Source organism: Mangifera indica, chromosome 16 (assembly GCF_011075055.1).
Source record: "Mangifera indica cultivar Alphonso chromosome 16, CATAS_Mindica_2.1, whole genome shotgun sequence".
In the NCBI taxonomy this organism is placed as follows: Eukaryota; Viridiplantae; Streptophyta; class Magnoliopsida; order Sapindales; family Anacardiaceae; genus Mangifera; species Mangifera indica.
Genome location: NC_058152.1, coordinates 2984117 through 3007405, shown reverse-complemented (window position 1 = coordinate 3007405; position 23289 = coordinate 2984117). Strand labels below are relative to the sequence as shown.

The following is a 23289-nucleotide window of genomic DNA, read 5'->3' as shown; positions in this document are numbered from 1 at the left end:
GGAGTTGATTAAATTGTCTACGAAGATAACATAAGATGTAATGTCATTGCTGCAATCAAGGTGGCACTGCTAAAATGCAATGAGACTGAGGAAAAGCGACTTTGTACCATCATGAATGAAAAGCCTGGGAATGCCTAGATTCCCATTCTTGAATTTTATGTCCCAGAAGCCATCAGTCTTACTTTTCCTGAATTTGCCACCAGATTTTCGCAGTTCGGTATTGCAATGTATCAGTTGTTGCCTCCTTTTATCTGCGACACGATTCACATGCGACCATTGTTGGATCCAAGCTTTTAGGGGTACAGGTTGAGGCCCTGAGTGCAAGAGGCAATACATTGAAGACCACCTTTATCTTAACCTTCTTTTATTACATCCAACCAATCTTTCTGGGCTGATTCCCAGGCTAACCATCAGTAGCAACAGCATAATGAAAATAAAAATTAAAAAAAAAAGAAAGAAAGAAATCACAACATAAACTGATTATCAAATTTGAAAGGAAATGACATTGAATCAGTTTATCATAATAATACAAAGTCTTTAGGTGGCGTTGACAATTGAGAGCTATGTACAACAAGCATTACCAGATAACATCAATGGCCTGCTCTACTCCTCAGCTAAACTTAGACCAAGAAGGAATACAGGGCATAAATCACAATCAACCGAAAGGACACTATTAAATTAAGCAGCTAATTATTATTTGCAATTTTCATCACTTTGTCTCTTATATCAGCCACAGATTTTCAAGCACTGTTGATCTTTCCCTCAGTGATTTCATCAGCCCAGTAAGCCTTAGCAGGATTTGGGCTATTTTTGACAGGATAAGAAGCCTCCATGGCAATGCCACACTTACCGGCAAAACTTTCCACCGCATTACGCTGCAATTTTATGTATCCACTTTCACCCCAGGTGGTTCCCCATGAATTCCTCACAAGCCAGTAATCTGTACCATTCTCTGTGCCGTATCCGACTGCCACAACGCCGTGGTCTAGCGCCGTCCCACACTCTCCGGTGAACACCCCCTGTTCAAATCAAAAGGGAATGAATGACTCAATTGCATTTCCCATTTGAGGAATTCTTTCATAGAAAAAGAAAAGAAAATGTTTGTTAGCTTACAGAGTCGTAGAGTTGGAAAGCCAAGCCACTAGCTTCAATGGCAACACTGACAGGTTGATGTGCCACAGCCTTTTTCAAGGATTTCTCGTCGAAAGGAAGCACATCCTCGTAGCCATCAATGCTAACAACCTTAGCATTCTTCTGCAAGAATGGAGAATTCATTGAAGATTAATAACAACAAGAGAAAGTGAAAATAGTAGATAAGATTTTAGTGAAAGCAGATGTAGACCACAAACCCGAACAAGGTCGCATTTGGTGTCGACGCCAAGGTAAGGATAGTCTTGTTCAGTGTCCATGCCACCATTGTCGATGATAAACTGGAAGGCGTAGTCCATGAGACCTCCATTGCAGCCTGCGTTGTAATCTTTGTCACAGTCTACAAGTTCTTGCTCTGATAGAGAGATTAACTCCCCAGTCACTATCTTGTTTATTCCTTCTACTGCTGCTACGGTTGAAAATGCCCAGCAACTTCCTGCTCAAACATTACAATCAAAATGTTAACAAATTTAAGGCTTAAATCAATTTGGCATAGGGCTAGACCCGAACCGAGTTAACTCGATTTAGTTTAGTTCGGTTTAAATCCATTTACTTTAAATTTGAACTAAGTTCAAATTAAGAGATTCAAAACTCATTTTGAAACTGAGTCAAACTCGGTTAGATAAAGTTTAATTCAGTTTGAATTACAAGTAGAGGATTCGATTTGGTTTGAACTTCATTTATGACTCGATTTGAATTATGTTAAATAATTGTTAAATGACATCATTTTGTTAATAATTCATGAACTTAAATTATGAATTTAAGTTACATATCCGAGTTAAGGATTCAAACTATAAATTCAAGTCAAACTTGAACCATTCTTGATTTAAGTTCAATGAACTCAAGTCGAGATATTTTTTATTCAAATCAAAATTCGAATTACGAGGTGTTTGGACTTGGCTTAGTTTATATCTACCCTTAATTCGGCACCCCTCAAATTTGAAAATTTGACAATAGGATCAGGGGGGAGTCGTAAAATACCCCAAAATTATGGACCGTATTTAATTCAACAAACATGAAGGGCATCGATGGTATTCATCATAAATTAAAAGTCTTTCGCCTGGTGAGCTGTAAGAAAGTTGGAATAAAAACCCACGTGTTTTCCAACTGACAGTCTAAAACTGCAATTCTAGTATTAACTACCATTCGGCCTGGAAAAGTCAAACAAAAGTAGATTTAAAAGTTCCACTGTTATAAGCTAAATCTATTATTTTAGGATACTAACACAAATTTGTTCAATAATTTAGATTGGTATCCATCATCCATAAATGGCAATTTCAGTCTCCAATTGGGTTTTTCAACCGGTTTTCTTTGAAAGAGGAGGAGATTTTTCAATAAAAACGTAGATGAAGATAAGAATAACTAAAATATCGGTGATCGAGATAGGATGAGGATAAATATATCGTTGATAAATAGTCTTCCCGACCATTTCCTTTTCGATTCATCTCTTTTCCTACCTATCTTCTAAGTTCTTATTTATTGGAGCTAAAAAATTCTATTTGTGGAAAAGAGATAGAAATGAGAAAATAAATAACTTGTTGAGAAAGGGAAGAATATATATACCACAACTTCCTTGATCTTTGATGGGGTTAACTGCGCCCTGCTCTGTCCAATCTACAGATTCCGGCAAGGTTTCACTGGCCTTATAAGCGTACCTTTGACTGGCGACTTTAGCCTTCATGACTCTCCGCTTAGCATCACTCCTGGTACCCAAATAAATCGATCGGTATTCTTCATTTGTCAAATCGGCAAACTTGTTCAACCCCACCTTGTACGGGCGGTCCTGAGAGTTGTGTTCATCGATGAATCTCAAGTTATCTTTGAAAGTCTGAAACCGCCTCTCGTTCTCCCCTATTCCGTTGTCAGCTTTTCCGTGCTTGACCAGCCATGACTGATAGATGCTCATCACCTCCTCGTCGCTTCTCCAGTTTGACTGCTCGTGCTTGCTGTCGTAGGTGATGATGGACATGTCTGCGGCGGATGTGAAGGTGAAGAAGAGGAAGAGGAAGAGGAGACTGGAGATAGCAAGAAGCATGGTTGATATACTTGGAGAAGAGCTGTTAAGAGCCATTTGGGATTTAACACAGAGATGAGGGAATGAAGAGGGGGAGGAAGTTCGATGAGTTTATAAAGAAAAATAAATGATTTAATAATCAAGAATTTGGTGAATGGTTGAAAGTAAAATGTAGAAAAAGCTAAGAATTTAAAACCAGGAAGTAAAATACAGATAAACTAATTTCATTTTGAATATATTTTTTAAAATATAAAATAAATAACAATTTTAATTAAACAATATTATTTTAAAAATATTATAAATATTTTTAAAAGTTTAAAATTTATTATATACACTTTTATAATATCTTAATATTTTTAAAAAATTATTAATTTATATAAATAATATATATCATATTATATTATATTAATTTAATATATTTTAACACATGTATAATCTTTTATCTATATTATATATAAGTAACATTATATATAGTTATTTTACGTATATAAATGATAATATATTTATATATATTATCATATGATTGAGTATTATTTTACTTTTAATTCAAATTTATCGATGATAAATATAAATATATATTTATTTATGTATTCAAAATGAGTATATATAATTTTATTATATTACATAAAATAAATTATATTTTTTTTGATATATAAATATATTACGATATAATTAAATAAATTTAAATTAATAATAAAATAATATTTAATTTATAATAATATATCCATAATGTATATATTTATATATATAAATAATATAATATTATTAAATATATTATAGAACAGTGATAAAGATATTTAGAACCACACAAAAATAATAAAATTTTTCAGATCAAATATATCTTTTTTATCTTTGATTTTATTTTATGAATAATATAAAACAAGAGGTCTGGATACAGTAAGATGAAGGGTAACAAAATTGAGGCTGCGTAAATACAAAGAACAACAGGGTTCGATTGGGGGGCAATTGCAAAACTTAGTCAATTATGAGGAATGGAAGGTTACAGAAAAGTCATAGTTTCAGGATTTGAACAAATGGGGTTTTGCCACGTGTGATGACTTTTTGGGTTCCTTAGAGCTTGGGGTTTGCACCCACTAGTCAAACTCGAACTGCGTGCTACCGCCCGCCAGATCAAAAAAGTTGCAGAAATTAAAATATGAAAAAAGGTAAAATATTTTTTTATTTATTTTTTAGGTCCAAATAGGATTGTTCGGCTGTGACAGTTTTTATTATCGGATTATATTCATATTACAACAATTCAAAATTTTACTTTTAATTTGATTTAAATTAAATTTGTATCAAAATTTTTTAATTTTAAATTATTTAAGTTCATCTAATTTGATTTAAATTCATTAAAAATTATTTATTATTTTCATTCTCTAAAATATTTTTATTATTTTAATTTCTTTAATAAATTATTTTAATTTCTTTAATAAATTATCTTAATTTACTGTTAATAAAACATATAATATAATATTTTGTCTTATTTATAAAAGATTTAAAAATTATATATTAAGATTTTTAAAATATATTAATAATCTTACTAACAAAATCACATTTTTACTATTTAATAGTAATATAAAATATTTAAATAAAAATAAAAAATAATATGAATAATTATAATTATATACATATATAACTATATACAATTTGTAAAAATTTTAATTGTTGTTGATAAAATTAATTCGAATCGTATTAGATTATTTTTATGTGAATCCTAATATTATTTAATGAAATAAATTTTGTATCAAAAAAATTTACCCATAATCTATTTTTTAATATATTGCATCAAATTAACCAATCAAATTAAAAGTCATCAACCCGTTATAAAAAAATAAAATAAAATTGATCGAATTTAACAAACGGTGATGGCTTTATTCAGAAATGCATGTGCCTCTCTGAGAAAATTTGATGGATGAATTGGTGTACAATATTCCACTATTGGGCACAGAAATTGATTGGCTTTGGACCTCTGCCTCTAATTCAGTGCAACTATTATCATGGTAAAGAGATGAATATTTGTTTGCTAAATTTAGAATTTTGAGTTTCCCTACAGCTGCAAGTAGCTATTCTCAATTGCCAGCTGCAAAATGAACGGGTATCATGCCCCCTTGGTACCTTGAATGATTAAAAATGTGAAATTTGCAAAGAAAAAGGTTTAGGTTAGAGATCTATAGGGTTATATCAAAGCGAGACATTTGAAATACCCAGTGTTATAATTATGAGATCAATTATTGAATCAGAGTTTAACTTATTTAATGTGATTGATTCAATTCTGAATAAATAATTTGATTCGAATAGGGTTTTTCATTATAAAAACAAAATTAATGGGTATCATGTGCGCTACATAAACAATTCAATACTAGATCACCAACTTAAGAGATTAAGGATTGAGTTGGAGAATCAAATTGGATAAGTTATTGATGAGTTTTCTCTATATCATTTCTTGAAGTCTGAAAATCTGCGTTGTGGAAAGGGATAGAAAACACTAGTATGGGCAGGCCAATTGAGCTGAGGATTTAGATACAAAGCATAAACTGATGAATAAGATAGAATTATTGGAAGTAAAAGAAGATGGTGAAGAGATAGGGTGATGAATATTATTTAATGTGATCCTAGGGAATCTCCCTCCTTATCTGAGGCTGTGAGAATTGGCCAATCTCAGAACAAGTTGCCTATTTCTTCAGCCTCAGCCTCAGCCTCAATTCTTAGCTTTGAATGTTAGAACCAACTAACAGTCACAAGGCTAACCTCTCTAAACTACTCTTGATGTGACCGCCCAGTTCCACAGATTTCGCAAGAACCTAATCAATTTGTATACGCCTTCCATTGATGACAAAGACAAACAATTAGGAGGCGTGTTCTTAGATATCTTCTGCATATAATAATTTTATTTTCAACGCTTGTTATGGGCTGAGGATGGCCGAGAATATAAATGGCAACTTCTTGAAGGAAACTGACATCTCACTCAGCCTCCACATGCTTCCCATGGGTGGATTGGATTCAATAGATACTTTAAACCATGTGCAACTGGAGGTTAAAGTATCCCCAATTTTAGGGAAAGACTTGGGGCTAGTTGTTCAAGTTAGATTTGAATTAAATTTATTTAAATTTAAAAATGAGTTTGATTTAAATGAACTTGACTTAATCAAACTCAAGTTCGAACTTAAGTTTTAAAAATGTTCGACTCACCAAACTCACGAATTTGAAAAACTTTTAATACAAATTAACTAAAATAATATCATTTTGATCAACACTCATTAAACTGACATCATTTTAATCATTTTTTACTTGATTCTAATATCAAACTGAGTTCAAAACTCGATTTGAACAAAACTCAAGTTTGACTTCCCTCAAATGATCTAAGCTTAGACAACTTTGAGGCAAAGCCAAACTCAGTTCGGGTCAAATCCAACCCTTCTATGGCTCCTCACAAGTCACAAAGTGCAAGGAATAATTTTATATTTTCTTTTAGCAATGAATGAAATAAAATTTATTACAACTGGTATCATTTTTACTAAATTCAACAATTGAACACCACCATGATTCCTATCAAAAGATTATGTATAAAATTTTAAGCACGTCAGAAACAAGCTTTCCTGCAAGGTTAACAATGTGGCAGGTCTTAGTTGAATTGCTCTTCCATTTAAAAAAAAAAAAAAACAGAAAGGAGGAAAGAAAGAAAGAAAAAATATGTGATGCTTAGGAGTAACCCTCAAACCACAAGACGATGTATCCAACAGCCAGCTGCAAGATTTGCCTAGTCTTCTGTATCCCCCAATTCAGCATGAACCTCTGTATGTCCCTCTCAGGAAATAAATTTCTTGGTGCTTTAGGCTATAGCAGTACTCTAAATTCACACCACAAGGCTACTTTTCAGTTTTTTGTTCAGAATGCCTTGAAGAAACCTGTGGGTCTATCACTTTTGGTTCACGCTTTCTCTTACTTCGAGAACTGCGTTTTGATCTGGGTGTTCGAGTTTTTGCAGAATGCTTCACTGTCTGCTCCTGCATGCTCGTCACTAACTTTTCTGTAGATGGGAGTTCAGGAGGGGCATCTGGCCATGGTGTGTGTTTTGCTGGGACAGTAATCTCCAATGGTGGGTCGATTATCCATCTGTACAAAATGCAAATTAATCATTAGATTAACGCAAGAAAAATAATGACTTTTCAAATTAGCTTCAGAATGAAGATAAGACTCCAGAAAAAAAAATAATGTTAACCATAATTAAGCAAAAAAATAATCTTTTGCTGAATGAATAGTCTGGTTTTGTGTCATGTATTTCAACTTACTAGTAGACTTGGACATGAAAGACCAAAGAAAACAAACACTGGACATCTAAAAGGATTTTGCACTACTAAGCATAGACCGCTCCAGTTAGAATACTTATTATTGAAAAATATGTATAGTAATTGCTTATTTCTATTAGAATCATTGGGAAAAACATACAATAGCAAGAGCAAAAGATTAAGGACTCACCCTGGAGGGAACTTGCTATCAGCACGAGCTTCAACACGTAGCCACCAAAGTAAAACTTGGCGCCCACAGCTTCCAAGTGGCTCCACCATGGAATGGTCCTTCAACAGAGACAGTGGACTCTCTATATCCTCAACCCCATCCAGTAAATCCAGATCATTCACCCACTCTGGCTTATCATCGGTTTCCTTCCAAAGTAACCTGGAACTCAAAACAAACCCAGCCCATTCCAGCTTCCTGGGAATCACAGTTGCCCTATCATCAATGTAAGTTGCAGCCTTCCCAGCATATGGCAAGGAATTAAAAGTGTGCCAACCAACCAACTTATTGGATGAGTTACAAGCTGGTCCTTGAACAGGCACTGGTGAGCTCTCTGCACCATCCTCTTTCTCCTTCAGCACTAATGATGGCTCATCTGGATCTTCTGAATGAACAAGAATTCCAACCGAGACAGCACCAAACCATTTCACATTTTGAATTTCATCGAACAGCTCCATACTGTGCATATTACTATCATCCGCAAACATCACAATCCCATCCAGCTTCTCTTCTCTCACAACTCTGTTCCATCATAGACCTACTAAATTAATTCACATCCTAATAATCTCCTAAATACCCTGCCTACGTCAAAAGAAAACAAACTAAATATCGTAATATTGAAACAAATCTTCTTAATTAAATCAATCAGAATGCATTTCCATTTGCTAGAATCCACTTTCATTTATTAATTACAGCTTATACTTGACAAAAAAGGCATAAAATGTAGACGTTAACTAATTCTTTGCACTCAATTGAGTTTTATTTTAACAAATAATTAAATTTGACACTAGCGAAGACTTAACAAGAATCAAAGCAAATTTGTGAAGCAAAAATGACCAAGAACTGACCTCAAAGCGCGGAGCCTCATTTTGGCCTCCAATTTATGCCTTTCCTGCCACGAATTAGACATTCTTTGCTTAATCCCAACATGGATGGTCCTTAATTGAGACTTGGAAATCAACGACGCCGTTTCGTTGGTCACTCCACCTGCCTCCACCACGATCCACACCAGATCGTACGGCACCAGCATAAGCGAGTGCATCACACCAGTCAAGTGAAGCGTTTGGAACGTCCTTACATAAGTAGGAGTCACAGCAATCACCGTTCTCGGATTTTTCACACCAAAATGAGCTCTCTGCTCTTTCTGCACTCTCTCGATTAATCTATGCGCTTTCATCACCTCCGTCGGGTTAGGGTGGGGCCACGGCCGGATCAGGATCCCATGCCGACCCACCACCACTCTCGAGTTCGAGCTCGGCGTCGTTTTGTTCACAACTGGAACTTCAACATTATTAGTGACCGTCGGATTCGAAGACAGAACAGTGGTCGCGAGGTCAGTAGCCGCGTTTCGAAACGGCGCGGTGTAGAAATTGGTTGTAGTTGCAGAAGTTGAAAATAGGAAAAAAAACACCAAGCGAGAAAAACGGTAACCGAGAACCAAACTGATTAAACAGCAGAGACCATGAAGGAGGAGCCAGAAAACGGCGGCCGGCGACTTGATGGCAGTGTCGGATGAGGAATCCAACGGTGCTGATCCTCTAAAGCTATTGGTCCGGCGATTCAAGTAGCTCTGATGCAAGGCGGAGAGCTTCATGTTTAGGTTGGTGGGAATAGAGAGAGAAAGAACTCAACTGAGAGGACAGGTATTTGATTTGGTGAGTAAGTTGGTTATGGGTAAAGTGCAGTTTAATCAAAAGATTACTTGAGAATTAAGAATAAAACGAATAAGAGTTGGTGATTGATTGCTGTTTTTGGTTGATTAGCAACTATCTGCTTTGCTACAGTGACGAAAGAAGAAAGGGACGTTAGCCCTTTAGGTTGAGGTTGAAGGTGAGGGTGAGCAGAGGACCCTGAAACTGCTGTGTTTTTGGACAGGGAAGACTTTGAATTACATTTTCCACGGTTTGGTTTAAAAACACTTTTCCGCTGGTTAATACGCAAATTACATTTTTCCTCCCAAAATTTAACAGGCTGGTGCAGAAACAATAATTACTATATTACCCTTAGCAGTTTCGCTTGACAATTTTACCCTTCTAACCATCTCGCTGGCGGCCAAAGTAGTAGATGGCATGCATTTCTACCATTTTATGGCAAGATGAAACAAAGATTGTTCTGAATACTGAAACAATATATTTATGTTCTAAAATAAATAATCAGTTGTGGTGCAGCACATACTCCGTTAACGTGTATTAAAAATTAATTTTTTTATATTATATATCATATATTATATCGTATTGTAGGATATGATTTTTAAAAAAGTTTTATTCAAAGTTTGTTGAAACTCTAAATTGATACCCATTAAGTATTGAAAACCAAAACTTTTATTTATAGACATTTAAAATTAACAAAATTAGTTAGTTTTAGGGGTAAAATCGTTAAGTATTATAATATATTAAAAATAATAAAATTTTATCTCATTTCTTTTTTTTAGTTTAGAAAATTAATAATTTTTCTTAGAATTAAACTTTGAAAAGTTATATTTTCTCCTTTAGAGTTTCATTTTCAACCTATTTTCTCCGGCGATCAGAATTTGGTTGTGACCTCCCTTTCTCTGCTGTTAAGGTCCCTTCGCGACACAATCTTAACGAGTTAGTCAAACATTCGTCTTCATTAAAGACAAATATGTCAAACCAAAAATCAGTCAAGAATTCGGTTTTAAAATGTTGTCACAAAGAATTTAAATCTATGTTCTCATATCCATGAAAATCCCCCTCAATTGTTATTTAAACAATCCCCTTAGTTTCACCGATCTTTTTTGACAAAAAAAGACCTTTTGTCATCCAGATTTAAAAGACGCAACAAAAGACAATGTTTCATCGTCCTTTCTCACATTGTCTAGACAACGAAAAATGATGTTTCATCATTCTTCATGATAGTTGAGGGTCGTTCTTCTTAACAGAATCTAAAAGATGGATAGAAAGTGTCAGTCATTAGTTAAAATGATAATGGCCTAAAAAGGGAAACAAACCCTAAGGATAAAATATTAGTTTTTCAAACTTTAAGTAGGAGTAAAATTGTTAGTTTTTAAAATATAAGAAAAAATAATATTAACTTTTATGATTTTAAGATTTAATAATAAAATCATTTTATCCTTATCTATAATAAAAAATTCTAATAAAAATTAATTCGTAGGTAGACATTTGAGTTTTTGAAATATCATAGGTATATTTTGTGAATATACTAAAAGTTGGGTGGAGCATAGTACTTTGGCCTCGTTCACGCGGCAGTTAACGCGTTTGGCTGGGCTGGTGAATTAACTTGGAGGGGGGTTACTTTCTGTTTATTATAATTATTATTTATTACCCAGTTAATCAGTTATTAACTACATTGAACACAGGGTTGTATTACAATTATGGTTATTTATTTAATTAATATAATATTAATCATATGTCCATAAGTAAACAGTGTGATAAATAAGTGCAGTTTTATAAGAATAGGTAGTTGTGGACTATCTTTCTCTTTTTAATTGGTTGTTAAGCACTCACCATATTTTAAAGCATCACCAATGGCACTGTGAATTGTGGTCCATCAGAAGGAAACCCAGAAGCACCTAAACCACCTGCTATTGGATTTGCAACTAATAAAATAAAGACTCAAAATTGATACCATTATCAAAGTCTTCTGTTCCGAAACTCACTCTGTCGATGATTGTAATATTTTTGGGCCAATAATCTAATTTATTATAGTTTTATTTTTGGGTTTTATAATTTAAAATTCGTTTTGATAATTTATAGAGTTTACAAGTTATTTAATTAATACCGTTTTATCATCTCTTAGTGACGTAGAGATATATACACAAATTTAATATTTTTTTCGTATTTTATCGATGTAAGATTTGTCTAAATATATCACAATGAGTAATATTATATGTATATATATTTTTATATATAATTTAGATAAGCAAACGATACGTTATGAAATGATTGTTTGGCAATTTGGACAAGTAAATTTGGAAGCAAATTATTCCTAAACCAAGTTTGAACTTGAGATGATTGTTAAGCAACAACCAATGGTTGCATTTTCCCTTTTATTTTAATGCAACTACTTTGTTTCGCTTTTCGTTTAAGCCCAAATATTGGTCATCTTTTTCTTTCTAGGCCATGAATATGCAAAAGTCAACACATTTTCCAACCAAGTTTGAACTTGAGATTATTACTAAGCAACAGCTAATGGTGACATTATCCCTTTTATTTTAATTCAACTACTTTACTTCATTTTTGGGTTTTAGGCCCAAACATTACTCATCTTTTTCTATCTTTAATTTTAAATAATGAATATAAACAATAATATATTATTATATAATTAAATAATTTTAAATAAAAATAATAATATTATGTATATATATTTTTATATATAATTTGAGTATATAATTGATATGTTATCTGTGTATTCAAATTATATATGTATAATTTTATTAAAATAAAATAATATTTAATTATATAGTGATATATCATTATTTAAATTTAAATTTAAATTTATTATTTATATATATAGTGCTACTTGATATATATATTACACTCAACTACTCGATGTGAATGTTTGTTTTAATTGCAATTTAAATAATAAATAAAAATAGTTTTACCCAATGAAATCAAGATAAAAAAATATATATTTTCTTAAATTTCAAGGTCTCAAATTAGGTATTGGATGGATCCTACTTCATTTACAAGTCTTCCAACCATCCATTTTCTTTCCAATAATGTGAAAGTGTAACCAATGTCTACCCTTTTTGTATTCACTTTGCCTATTCACTCTACCTATAATATCTTAAAGGCCAAAGGACTATTACCCACCCAACGTTTGATGAACTAATATATTTTTATTTTTTAAATTTAAAAAAAATCAATTTCCCGTCAATTTGTCAAAATCAACTATTAATTTAAATGGTTAATAGGTATTTATATTATTTTATCCAAATGTTATAATATGGACTGCAAATGGGGTAAAGGTGTCATTTTTCAAAACTTGTAAGAGTTCAAATTGCCAGACATTTCTTCTATCTTGTTTTAGACATTTTTATTTTATTTCGCTCATATATTTTAAAATATATTTATAATCATAATAATTTTAATATAATATTTAAGTCTTTAATTTGTTACATTATATTAATTTCTTTGAGAATGAATTGTAATTTTTGAAACTATTGAAAAACATATTAAAATTTTTAAATTTCAAAAACAACATCAAACATTTTTAGAATTTCTAAAAATCCCTAAAAAATTTCATTATCACCCCTAAATTTAGAAAAATTAAAATATACCTCAAACATATGATTATATATCATTAAAACTCTTACCTATACCTTTACTAACAATTTATTTTAGTTTTAATTGAAATTAATATAAACTATGAATAAACCAATTATTTAATAAACTTTTGGGGGCACAAATTATTTAATTAGAAGATTTTTTTTGGATTTTCAATATTTTTATAATAGTAGAGTTTTTTAACAAATTTAACAAATGGGTGAGAAATTAGGTTTGTTAAATTTAATTGGTGATAATCATCGTTTCATTAAACCATAATGTTAAATAGTTATTTGGCCATCTATAAGTGCCAAAAATATTCAATAAATTGCATATTATATGCTTTTATTCAAATAAATTGGGTCTTAACTAACGCAAACTTGAAATAGGCTTTTTTCTCAAACTATAATTATCGAACGAATAGATTTGAATTGGAAACAATTGAGCTATAAATGTCAAATATAAAATATTTGTCAATTCAGATAAATAAAACATAGTTAGCAGTATTCAATAATACATGATACATATTTTATAATACAGATAGAAAATAATACATATCATAAAGTATATCAAATTAATACGATATAATAAACGTATTATACAATATGATATATATCTTATAATACTATACATATTATTGTTACGAATTGATATATTTTAAAAAAAAAAAAATAATACAGTAGAAGTATATAAAAAATTTTAAAATTTCAAAGATATTTATAATATTTTTCAAAATAATGATATATCAATTAGATTTTATTAATATTTTGTTATTTTACTTTTCAAAGTTATATCATATGATACTATACCTAATATAAGATATTAAAAATTAAATTTTTAATATATTTTTTATATAAAAATATATGAGTTTAAGTATTCTCTTTTATTTTAATTCAAATCATAAATTATGATTTTGAATTAAGAGAGTCTCAAATATATATGAAATTTATGTTTCTTAAAATATATCTTATAAATTTTAAAATTTATTTAAATAATTAAAAAAATTGATTTTTTTTCACCCAATCACGTTTATCTTATACCCACACGCCTATCCGTTATTTGCTTAGGAGAGTCTTTTATATATATGGAATTTATGTTTCTCTAAATATATCTGATAAATTCTTGTACATTTAAATCTATCCAAACAATTTGAAAAATTGACTTTTTCACCCAATCACGTCTACCCTCCTATACTACACCCACATGCCTACCCGTTACTCACTTACCTCCAACTCTTCTATACCACTCTGCTTGCCTACCTCGTGCCTAAGGTTGGACTTGAACCAAGCCCGTTCAAACTCGAGTTTGAGTTTGATTTGAACGAGCCTAAAACAAGTCAACTGTATACTAGTTCAGTCGAGTTCAAACTACTCGTCAAATTTTTTAATTAAAAATTTTGGTACAAAATGATATTATTTTGATCAATATATATTAAAACGACTTCATTTTAATAACAAAAAATGAATTAAGTTAAATTCTAACCGAGTTCGAGCTTGACTTTTACGAGATCAAGCTTGAACTCGAGCACAACTATATGTAAATTGAGTCGAGCTTAAGCTCAAACAAGCTTAATTCTGCTCGAATCCAACACTACTCGTGCCCATTTGCCTACAATTTTAAGTAAAAACACAATTTTTATTTTCATTTGATTTGATCACTAAAATTTACCTATTTTTAATCTAACATTTGTTTGATATAAATCTATCAATCATATGACTACTTTAAGTTTAAAACAAAATAAAAAATTATTTCAATGATCCGATACATACAATATCATAATAAACACTTAGAATATAAGTTTTGAAACTTTGATATAAATTATTAGGAAATAGACTTATTTAGATTGTGATGATCTTGATACAATAACTCTCTGATTTTAAATGATTTTTCAATTAAAATTGTGCATAAAAGGGTGGAGAAGAATTAGGGCTCTTAAGGTTAATGATACGGATAAAATAAATATTAATTTATGATCTCAACTAAAATGTTATAATTAAAAATAAAAGAAATTAAAGGGTATAAAAAACTTTAAAAAATTAAAATAATCGATTTTTCAGATATAAATCCTAAATAAAATCACATAAAATTATTATAATAAATTATGTGCATAATTTTTATATATAATTTTATATACAAATAATAATATTTTACTATATAATTAAATGTTACTATATTTTTAATTTTTTATTAATAAATTCTATAATAATATATTATTTATAAAATTATGGAAAAAATTACATATATAATATTACTTAAATTATTATATTTCTTTTCTACATGTTTTTCATTTTCTATATAATAAAAAATTTTATATTTTTTCCCTTAATTATTCGTTTCGGTTGAACTAGAATTGACATTGATGGAGGAAGAAATTGAGAAATACCGAAGTCAACTGTATCGTGCGGCCCCTACCAAGACCACTATTTTATTCAAAACCTAGTTAGAGATCGGACGGCCAGTGACCAATCTTTGACATTGAGCAAAATTTCCCACCTTGGCCCGTTTGGGCTGACCGATCAGACTGTAAGTAAAACGTATAGTTTATTTTAGAAATTATGTGATTTGGGCTTTTTCTTTTTTTAATTTTTTTATAAGGAAGAATATTATCCTAATTAATTTAAAATAGTATGTAAATTATATAAATATAATATGATAAATAATAAAAAATATGTTTATTAAAAAAATCTTAAAATTAAGTTATAAAAAAAATACAAAAAATGTATGTGCGAGTTAATAAGACACATTATTAATAATGTATTTTTAAAAATATGACAATATCATAATAATTTTAATATTTTTTATGAATCTCTTATTGAAAATTAATATAACAATTCAAATATAAAATATTTAATTAATTATTAAATTTAATATAACATAATACATAATTAAAATTTTTTATATAATAAGTAATGTACTAATCAATTAAAAAAAAATTAATTAATCAATTTGAATTTCAAATTTTAAATTAGAGTGAATCTTTGTATAGACTATAAGAAAGAAAAACATAAAATTAAGAGTGAAAATTAAGAAAAAAATACTTTGTTTTTTTTAAATAACAATGATATTTTTGTAAATAATTAAAAATAGAGAGGATAATTTTATATTTCAAATTTTAAAAAAAATAAATATAAAACATGATATATAATTTATATTTAATATAAAAAACCTAAAATACGTATTTAATATATTTTAAATTCAAAATTTTTTTTGAATATGCTTAATATAAAAATATAAATAATACATATATTTACTAACTAAGTTTATACTAATTATATTAAATAAATAAAATTTTAAATTCATTTCTACCAAAGTTGATTGATCACGTTAATAAAACTCATCTCATAATTATTAAATAAAATAATTTTAAAATTTTATCTTATTTAGCGTCAATAAATCTCCAATTCATGCTCTCTCCTGAACAGTGTATGATAATTCCACAACTTTTACAGGTGGAACTGTCCGTTGGGTGCTGGGGGCAGGATCTTATTCGCACCTAAATTGGACTGCAAAGCTAGACTGACAGGCAACTGACCCAATTGACCGATCACTGTTTCATGGCATTAGACGATGCCATCATTTTGACCACACCAGGGAGAGAGAAACTATTCATCCCTCTATTAGCATAGCTTGTGTCTTCTTATTGTTTTTGCATAATTTTTTCATGGTGCTGTTGCAGAAATGGCTGTAGAACTTATGATGGGATTCGGTAAAATTGGTTTTTCTTCCAAAATGAAGGAAGAATCTGCAGTGAAAGAAGCAGCCTCCGGACTCGAGGGTGTTGAAAAGCTCCTCAAGTTGTTGTCGTCACAACAACACAACCGGGAGAAATTTAGTCTCCAATCATCTTCATCTTCAACCCTCAGTCTTAAATCTCCCATGGATTTAGACAAAGACTACAAAGCTGTTGCCGACGTCACCGTTTCGAAGTTTAAGAGGGTGATCTCTCTTCTTGGCCGTACCAGAACTGGCCACGCTCGTTTTAGAAGGGCCCCTGTGGCTTCGCCTCATCATCTTCATCACCATGAAAACTCTTACTTGGTAGTTCCAAAGAGCAGGGTTCTTGAGAGGAAGGATTCCTCCACTACAATCAGTTTTTCATATTCGTCAGCTGCCAATTCGTTTATCTCTTCCTTGACTGGTGTTTGTGATAGCAAGCAACATCCATCCTCCTCCTCCGCTTTTCAGATTACTAATCTCTCTCATGTTTCTTCTGTTGGGAAGCCACCTCTGTCTTCATCTGCTTTGAAGAGGAAGTGTAACTCTGAGAACAACGTGGGTTCAGCCCGCAAGTGTGGCGTCTCTTCTGGTCGTTGCCATTGTTCCAAGAAGAAGTAATAATAACTAACTCTCTCCATTGTTTTACATATTTAGTCCTTTTCTACAAATAAAGTTTGGTTTTTTAATTTTATTGTTTTGTTGTTAACCGTGACAGAAAGCTGAGATTGAAGAGGGTTGTGAGGATTCCGGCAGTAAGCTTGAAATTATCAGATATTCCACCTGATGATTACTCTTGGAGGAAGTATGGACAAAAACCCATCGAAGGATCTCCTCATCCGAGGTATAATCCGTTGTTAAAGCTAGCTGATTAATGGTGTAATTATTTGGTTAATTAACTGAGTCTGTGTTGGATTAAATTGAAAATTCAACAGGGGTTACTACAAGTGCAGCAGTGAGAGAGGTTGCCCAGCACGCAAACATGTTGAAAGAGTTGTGGAAGATCCATCAATGCTCGTAGTGACATATGAAGGCGAGCACAGCCACTCTCTCTCAGTTGCAGATGCCGCAAAACTCATTCTCGAATCGTAAACTCTAAACCCTCAAGTCTCGAAGGAGATTAGTGGGTTTAGTTTGTCCATATATACCAGTCTAGTTTGTACAATATGGAAAGGGATTCCTCTTGCTTTATCTATATATGTTGAGCACAGTAAGTTAACCTGTGTTAATCAAAAGAAAAAGTAAGAGAAGATAGTGGATATGGTGTTAGATTTCAATCTCAAAAGGAAAGAAAGTGGGGTTCCATTTTCAATCATCTTTTTTTCCTAATTTTTATTAGTTGCTTTATCTTTGGTTCTTCATTTGGATTGCCTCTTTCTCACCTTTTTCTTTTCTCTGATTTAACGAGTGAACGAACAAAGGAAAAGAAAAAGAAAAAGAAAAGTAAAGTAAACGACTCAGTCAATTAAGTAGAAAGGGGTGAACCAATTTGTCCTGTTTTGGGTTGTTGACCAAACATGAAAGGGCTGGTTGGGCGTTGAGGGTTTGTTTTTTTATTTTTAATGAATTTAGGTTCGGTTTTGTTTGGATTCTGGGAAATGGATTGGCTGAATTTGCACATGACTGAGAAAGAGAAAATTGGTCTAGAAGGGTATGAAACTTTAAGGCTTTATTTACTGATTTTTATTATGTGAAATTAGAACCAAATGGCAAAGTCAAAATGGGTGGGTGGGGAATTGATAAGTTCGGGCCTTTTGGGGCCCTGCAGACAATGCTTCTCAATTTTGTTTTGTTTTGCTTTGTTTTTGCTTGACGTCAACTTTGATGGGCGAAAGGCTTATTCCCACCAAGGTTTAGTGAAAATCCAAATCCAAATTTTTTAATTTTTAAAAATTTAAAAATTTATTTAAAAATAAATTTTTGTTACAAATTTTAATTAGTGTTAAAAATAAAACTATTATTTACTAAAAAAAAATTTTAAAAAACTAAAATTTTATTATACTTTTATTTTTAAGTTTAAAAAACTCATAATTTTTCTTTAATTTAAAGTTTAAAAAATGACAAATACCCTATAGAAATTTTTTTACTTATCTCCAACACTGATTCATTATCTCTAGCTATCGATCATCCTCTTTGCCATCTTATCTCTCCTTTTGATTTCTCTCTTCTCTCTCCTATCATCTTCAGTTGAGACAAAAACTTATACTTGTAATTTTAGAATAATAATTATAATAAAATTTTAATTTTGTCAAAATTTACATGACCCACCTGCAATTGCCAGGATGAACTGATATCACAAGTTTGCCAACCGAATAAGTTAGTCCAATCTGTAAGATGTTGATATTTCATACATCAATAGGATAATGAGAATCTTTATTCATACATCTAAAGTCCAGATTTGTGCTTAAATTAAACAATCTTTGTGTATAATTTTAGAAGCATGATTCTGCCAAGAAAAGCAATTTCATGGCTAACTAGCAGATGATCTATGTTATGTCACTCCATATATATGCTTACATAAGAAGCTGATATAATTTCTTGTTGGGTTTGGCTAGATCATTGAACCCTCACTTGCCTTGCTACTAACTGCTCCTACCTGTAAAACAACACAACAAACGTGTGAATATGAAAACATTTAGTAAGTAGGCAACATATTTGATATCATTACTTAAATATTTTTTAGTAACTTTGATGTTTATCAAGGCTAAACTATATAATTTATGTACCTTTTTTAGAGGATCTTATAATCTTGAATTGATTTATGATATTAATAAGATACGTATCTTTTAATTTAGATGTTTCATAAAAGTATATCCTAAATTGACAATCCAAATATTTAACTAATACTAGTGCACATATCATATTGTTGGGCAAGCTTAAGATTGACTAAACATTGGCATCTTGCCCACATGAGGAATTTGGCCACATTTCCCCCTTCTTTCTATTAAGCCAACTAGGGTTGGACTCGAGCCGAGTTGGCTCGGTAGATTTTTTTTTAAATTTTTTATACAAAACGACATCATTTTGATCAATATATATTAAAAATGATATCGTTTTGATAACGAAAACGAGTCGAGCCGAACTCGAGCCGGCCTTAGCTGAGATCAAGTCGAGCTCTAGCCGAACTCGAGCCGCCCATATATGAACCGAGCCAAGCTCGGCTCGAATCCAGCCCTAAAGCCAACCCATCCTCATTCTTCCTATTCATTATTTTTATCAGCAAAAAACTGTCTCCAGATTATTGAGAAACTTATAGAGAAGGCACCTTTTTGATTTAAAAACAACAAAGAGAACACTGAAAAAGAGAAAAAGGAAAAATAAAAGGAAGGTAAAAAATTTGGCTAGTGTCAAGATTTACTTTTAGGTTGGATCCGACCTATTCATTGGCAAAAATTTCCAAGTATAATATGTTACCTTTCTGAAAGTGAAATAGCTGTGGGTATTACCATAATTTAACTTCCTAACTAGGGTCCTTTTTCATTAACAAAGTTAGGTTTATAGTGAAAAAGTGTGATTTATGAATTCAATGGGTGGGAATGTGTTTCTAAGTAAAGCTTAGGCGAAAAATGTAATCCTCTTGTTATTAAAGGGCCCAAGTCAGGTGGACTCACTTAAAATAACACTAAAGCTTAAGCCCAAGAATTTGAGGCCCAAAAGGAACCCAGCTTAAACCCAGGTGTGAATGTCGAAGGCATCTTAGAGTCCTCCAGTAAACCCTAACCAATGGTAGCGGCGATGGGTTCCCTCTCATCAAATCCCGTCGGCCGCTCATGAACTTCCAATCCAAAATCATTAGTCCCTGTTCATCTTCTCCCAACTCTTGTTTCTTCATTTCCAAACTTCTCATGGGTGAAACCCTGAACCGGACTTTCCATTCGGATACGCCGCAATACAGCGACGATGTCCTCTGCTCCGGCAACGACCTACAACAAGAGCAAGAATCTTCTTTGTCTGACACGTCGTCTTTTATCTTGGGGTCGCCGAGTCGATACCTGACCGGAGGGGCCGTGTAGAGAGAGCATGGGCCCATTGGGCTAAACTAGGTCGGCCCAAGTTGATCGTTGCCCCGATGGTTGACAATTCGGAGCTCCCGTTTCGGATGCTCTGTAGAAAGTACGGTGCTGAGGCTGCGTATACGCCCATGCTGCATTCACGGATTTTTAATGAGACCGAAAAATATAGAACTCAAGAATTCACTACTTGTAAGGTAATTTTCTTACTTCTAATTGTTCTCAAAACTTTGTTTGAAGTTTGTTATGCCACATGGTTGTTTAACAGCCTTTTTTTATGCTTGATTTATTTTAATTTTGTGAATAATAGTTGGATAGAAATGTGAATGGTTAGTATATTTTGTTTTTATATATGTACATATAGAGGAAAAAATTAATAATTTTGCATGTTAGATAACAGGCTTCAATTATTTCTGAATGGTGATTGGTGAGAGAAAAGAGATGCACTATAATTGTGAGGGTTTTTATCTTGGCTTGCTAAACTGGGTATAATTGAATGCGATTAAGCTGTTTCTGGAAGGATTTGTTTTTAATATGTGTCTAATAATTTAGGCTCTTTGAGTTGAGATATCAGAGCTTATATTAGTCACTCTAGAATTCCGAAGTTTCTGATATGTATTTCTTGAGAATTTGAGGGTGGCTTCTTTTTGGGGTTCTTACATATTGCAAGTTATTGCAGGAGGATCGCCCATTGTTTGTTCAATTTTGTGCCAATGATCCAGACACATTATTAGATGCTGCACGGCGAGTGGAACCTTTTTGTGATTATGTTGACATTAATTTAGGGTAAGATAATTTCTCCCACCATTTATAATGAACATTTACTTGATTCTTATTAGATGCAACTTTTTTTGTAATTTAACTTTTAATTGGTCATTAGCTGGAAAACTGTTATCAATGAAATGTAGTAAATGGTGGGTATAAGGCTTTAAAGAACCTTGAATATTGGAACCACTTGTCATGATAATCCAGTATGATATCCCAAGAAAACACCATATTCCATATTTATTCTTTGACAATGAATACTAACATTAATTTATATCTTGGAAATAAAGGGACTTAGAAGAAAAGAAACAGCTTAATATCTTCCTTGTATTCCCAGTCATTCAAGCTTATATCTTTTGGTTTTTATTTTCTTTCATCTGTCATCTGTTCAATGTTTGAAAACACAGATTGTGGGTTTTTTATTTTCAACAATATAAATATAATATTACAGGAGAATTATTCAATTAAGGTTACTCCAAATCAAATGGTTCACTTTTATAATTCCTGGTAAAACCATAATCATCTTATCTAATCCAGAATTTTTTATGATCTCAAAATGTCAGAATCTAGGAGAAAAGACGTTAAATAAACAAAATAAATTATTTCTTGTGACACACAGCCAACTTGCATTTTTGCAGCTTTGTGATTATAATATCAGCTTCTTAATGATTATAGGAAATTACAATGCACTTTACTGAAGTGAGCAGTCTTTTCCCAAGATACTTTCTTACAGTGATTACTTGACTATAAATGGTTTTTTGCTTGTTTACAGCTGTCCTCAGCGTATTGCTAGGCGAGGTAATTATGGAGCTTTCCTAATGGACAACCTTCCTCTGGTAAAGTCACTAGTAGAAAAATTGGCTCAGAACCTTCATGTCCCTGTGTCATGCAAGATTCGAGTATTTCCTAATTTACAATATACTATCAATTATGCTAAGATGCTTGAGGATGCTGGGTGCTCTCTGTTAGCTGTCCATGGTCGAACAAGGGATGAGAAAGATGGTAAGAAAATCAGAGCTGACTGGAATGCCATAAAGGCGGTTAAAAATGCGGTTAGAATCCCTGTCCTTGCAAATGGAAATGTACGACACATGGATGATGTGCAAAATTGTTTGCAAGAGACTGGTTGTGATGGGGTGCTTTCAGCTGAGTCTCTACTTGAGAATCCAGCCCTTTTTGCTGGATTTCGAACTGCTGAATGGACGGTGGAGTGTGAAGGAAACCATAAAGATGGAAATCTTGATCAAGCAGAACTATTGGTGGAGTACTTGGAGCTTTGTGAAAGGTACCCAGTTCCTTGGAGGATGATCCGTTCTCATGTGCACAAATTGTTGGGGGAATGGTTCAGGATTCAGCCCAGCGTCAGAGAGGATCTAGATGCCCAACCCATACTGACCTTTGAATTTCTTTATGGGCTCATAGATCAACTGAGAGAGTTAGGTGTAAGAATTCCACTTTATCAGAAGGATACTCGTGTCCAAAAAATTTTAGCAGATAATTTGGCCTCCTGAACACACTGTGCAAGTAGTAAAACAAGTTGCAGGTGCCTGCAGTCTTTGTTTTTGGCAAAGGTCACAGTGGGTTTGTTGCTAACTTTGGGATTCTTTTGGCTCATTACTTTTCTTTTTTAAATTACAATTGTCAACGTGATTTGATTATACTAACTGACATATTGGGAAGACAGAAGAATGAGCAAAGAAGGCTTTGCATGGTTGTACTTGATTTGTTATATTAGTTTGATATTGTTGTATTATTATTATTATTAAGGTACATATGTATCAATTTTGAAGGTAATAATTCTTGTATTAATACTTTGTTTCATTAACAATGACTTTAAACACAGGTACAAATATTTTATCTCTGTGTCATTATATAA

General features: G+C 31.9%; 4 protein-coding genes across 4 annotated transcripts; 2 read left to right on the top strand and 2 right to left on the bottom strand.

Moving 5' to 3' along the window:
- Positions 1–464: 464 nt before the first annotated feature.
- LOC123198679 (cysteine proteinase COT44) lies at positions 465–3265 on the bottom strand. The gene is made up of 4 exons (XM_044613423.1): positions 2713–3265; positions 1350–1585; positions 1114–1254; positions 465–1019 (listed from the first exon to the last, which is right to left on the bottom strand). The coding sequence occupies exons 1-4, from the start codon at positions 3218–3220 to the stop codon at positions 741–743; spliced, it is 1164 nt and encodes a 387-aa protein (XP_044469358.1). The 5' UTR covers positions 3221–3265; the 3' UTR covers positions 465–740.
- Positions 3266–6608: 3343 nt separating this feature from the next.
- On the bottom strand, positions 6609–9603 carry LOC123199476 (probable beta-1,4-xylosyltransferase IRX14H). Its single transcript, XM_044614499.1, has 3 exons — positions 8527–9603; positions 7643–8200; positions 6609–7279 (listed from the first exon to the last, which is right to left on the bottom strand). The coding sequence occupies exons 1-3, from the start codon at positions 9270–9272 to the stop codon at positions 7033–7035; spliced, it is 1551 nt and encodes a 516-aa protein (XP_044470434.1). The 5' UTR covers positions 9273–9603; the 3' UTR covers positions 6609–7032.
- Positions 9604–16356: 6753 nt separating this feature from the next.
- Positions 16357–17950, top strand: LOC123198721 (probable WRKY transcription factor 15). The gene is made up of 3 exons (XM_044613482.1): positions 16357–17255; positions 17357–17482; positions 17574–17950. Exons 1-3 carry the CDS (start codon positions 16603–16605, stop codon positions 17728–17730), a joined length of 936 nt encoding a protein of 311 aa, XP_044469417.1. The 5' UTR covers positions 16357–16602; the 3' UTR covers positions 17731–17950.
- Positions 17951–20319: 2369 nt separating this feature from the next.
- On the top strand, positions 20320–23289 carry LOC123198717 (tRNA-dihydrouridine(16/17) synthase [NAD(P)(+)]-like). Its single transcript, XM_044613478.1, is given in 4 exon segments — positions 20320–20634; positions 20637–20845; positions 21328–21434; positions 22186–23289. Coding segments are annotated over 4 exon segments (1281 nt in total). The 5' UTR covers positions 20320–20408; the 3' UTR covers positions 22925–23289.

What these genes read in the sequence shown, in the direction of transcription:
- LOC123198721 (XM_044613482.1), top strand. Translation starts at nt 16,603, where the DNA reads ATGGCTGTAGAACTTATGATGGGATTCGGTAAAATTGGTTTTTCTTCC. An exon ending in TGCCATTGTTCCAAGAAGAA is followed by an intron (nt 17,256 to 17,356) that starts GTAATAATAACT and finishes TAACCGTGACAG; the next exon opens with AAAGCTGAGATTGAAGAGGG. An exon ending in GAAGGATCTCCTCATCCGAG is followed by an intron (nt 17,483 to 17,573) that starts GTATAATCCGTT and finishes AAAATTCAACAG; the next exon opens with GGGTTACTACAAGTGCAGCA.
- LOC123198679 (XM_044613423.1), bottom strand. Translation starts at nt 3,220, where the DNA reads ATGGCTCTTAACAGCTCTTCTCCAAGTATATCAACCATGCTTCTTGCT. An exon ending in CAAAGATCAAGGAAGTTGTG is followed by an intron (nt 1,586 to 2,712) that starts GTATATATATTC and finishes ATGTTTGAGCAG; the next exon opens with GAAGTTGCTGGGCATTTTCA. An exon ending in CCAAATGCGACCTTGTTCGG is followed by an intron (nt 1,255 to 1,349) that starts GTTTGTGGTCTA and finishes CCATTCTTGCAG; the next exon opens with AAGAATGCTAAGGTTGTTAG.
- LOC123199476 (XM_044614499.1), bottom strand. Translation starts at nt 9,272, where the DNA reads ATGAAGCTCTCCGCCTTGCATCAGAGCTACTTGAATCGCCGGACCAAT. An exon ending in ATGAGGCTCCGCGCTTTGAG is followed by an intron (nt 8,201 to 8,526) that starts GTCAGTTCTTGG and finishes ATGATGGAACAG; the next exon opens with AGTTGTGAGAGAAGAGAAGC. An exon ending in GATAGCAAGTTCCCTCCAGG is followed by an intron (nt 7,280 to 7,642) that starts GTGAGTCCTTAA and finishes CATTTTGTACAG; the next exon opens with ATGGATAATCGACCCACCAT.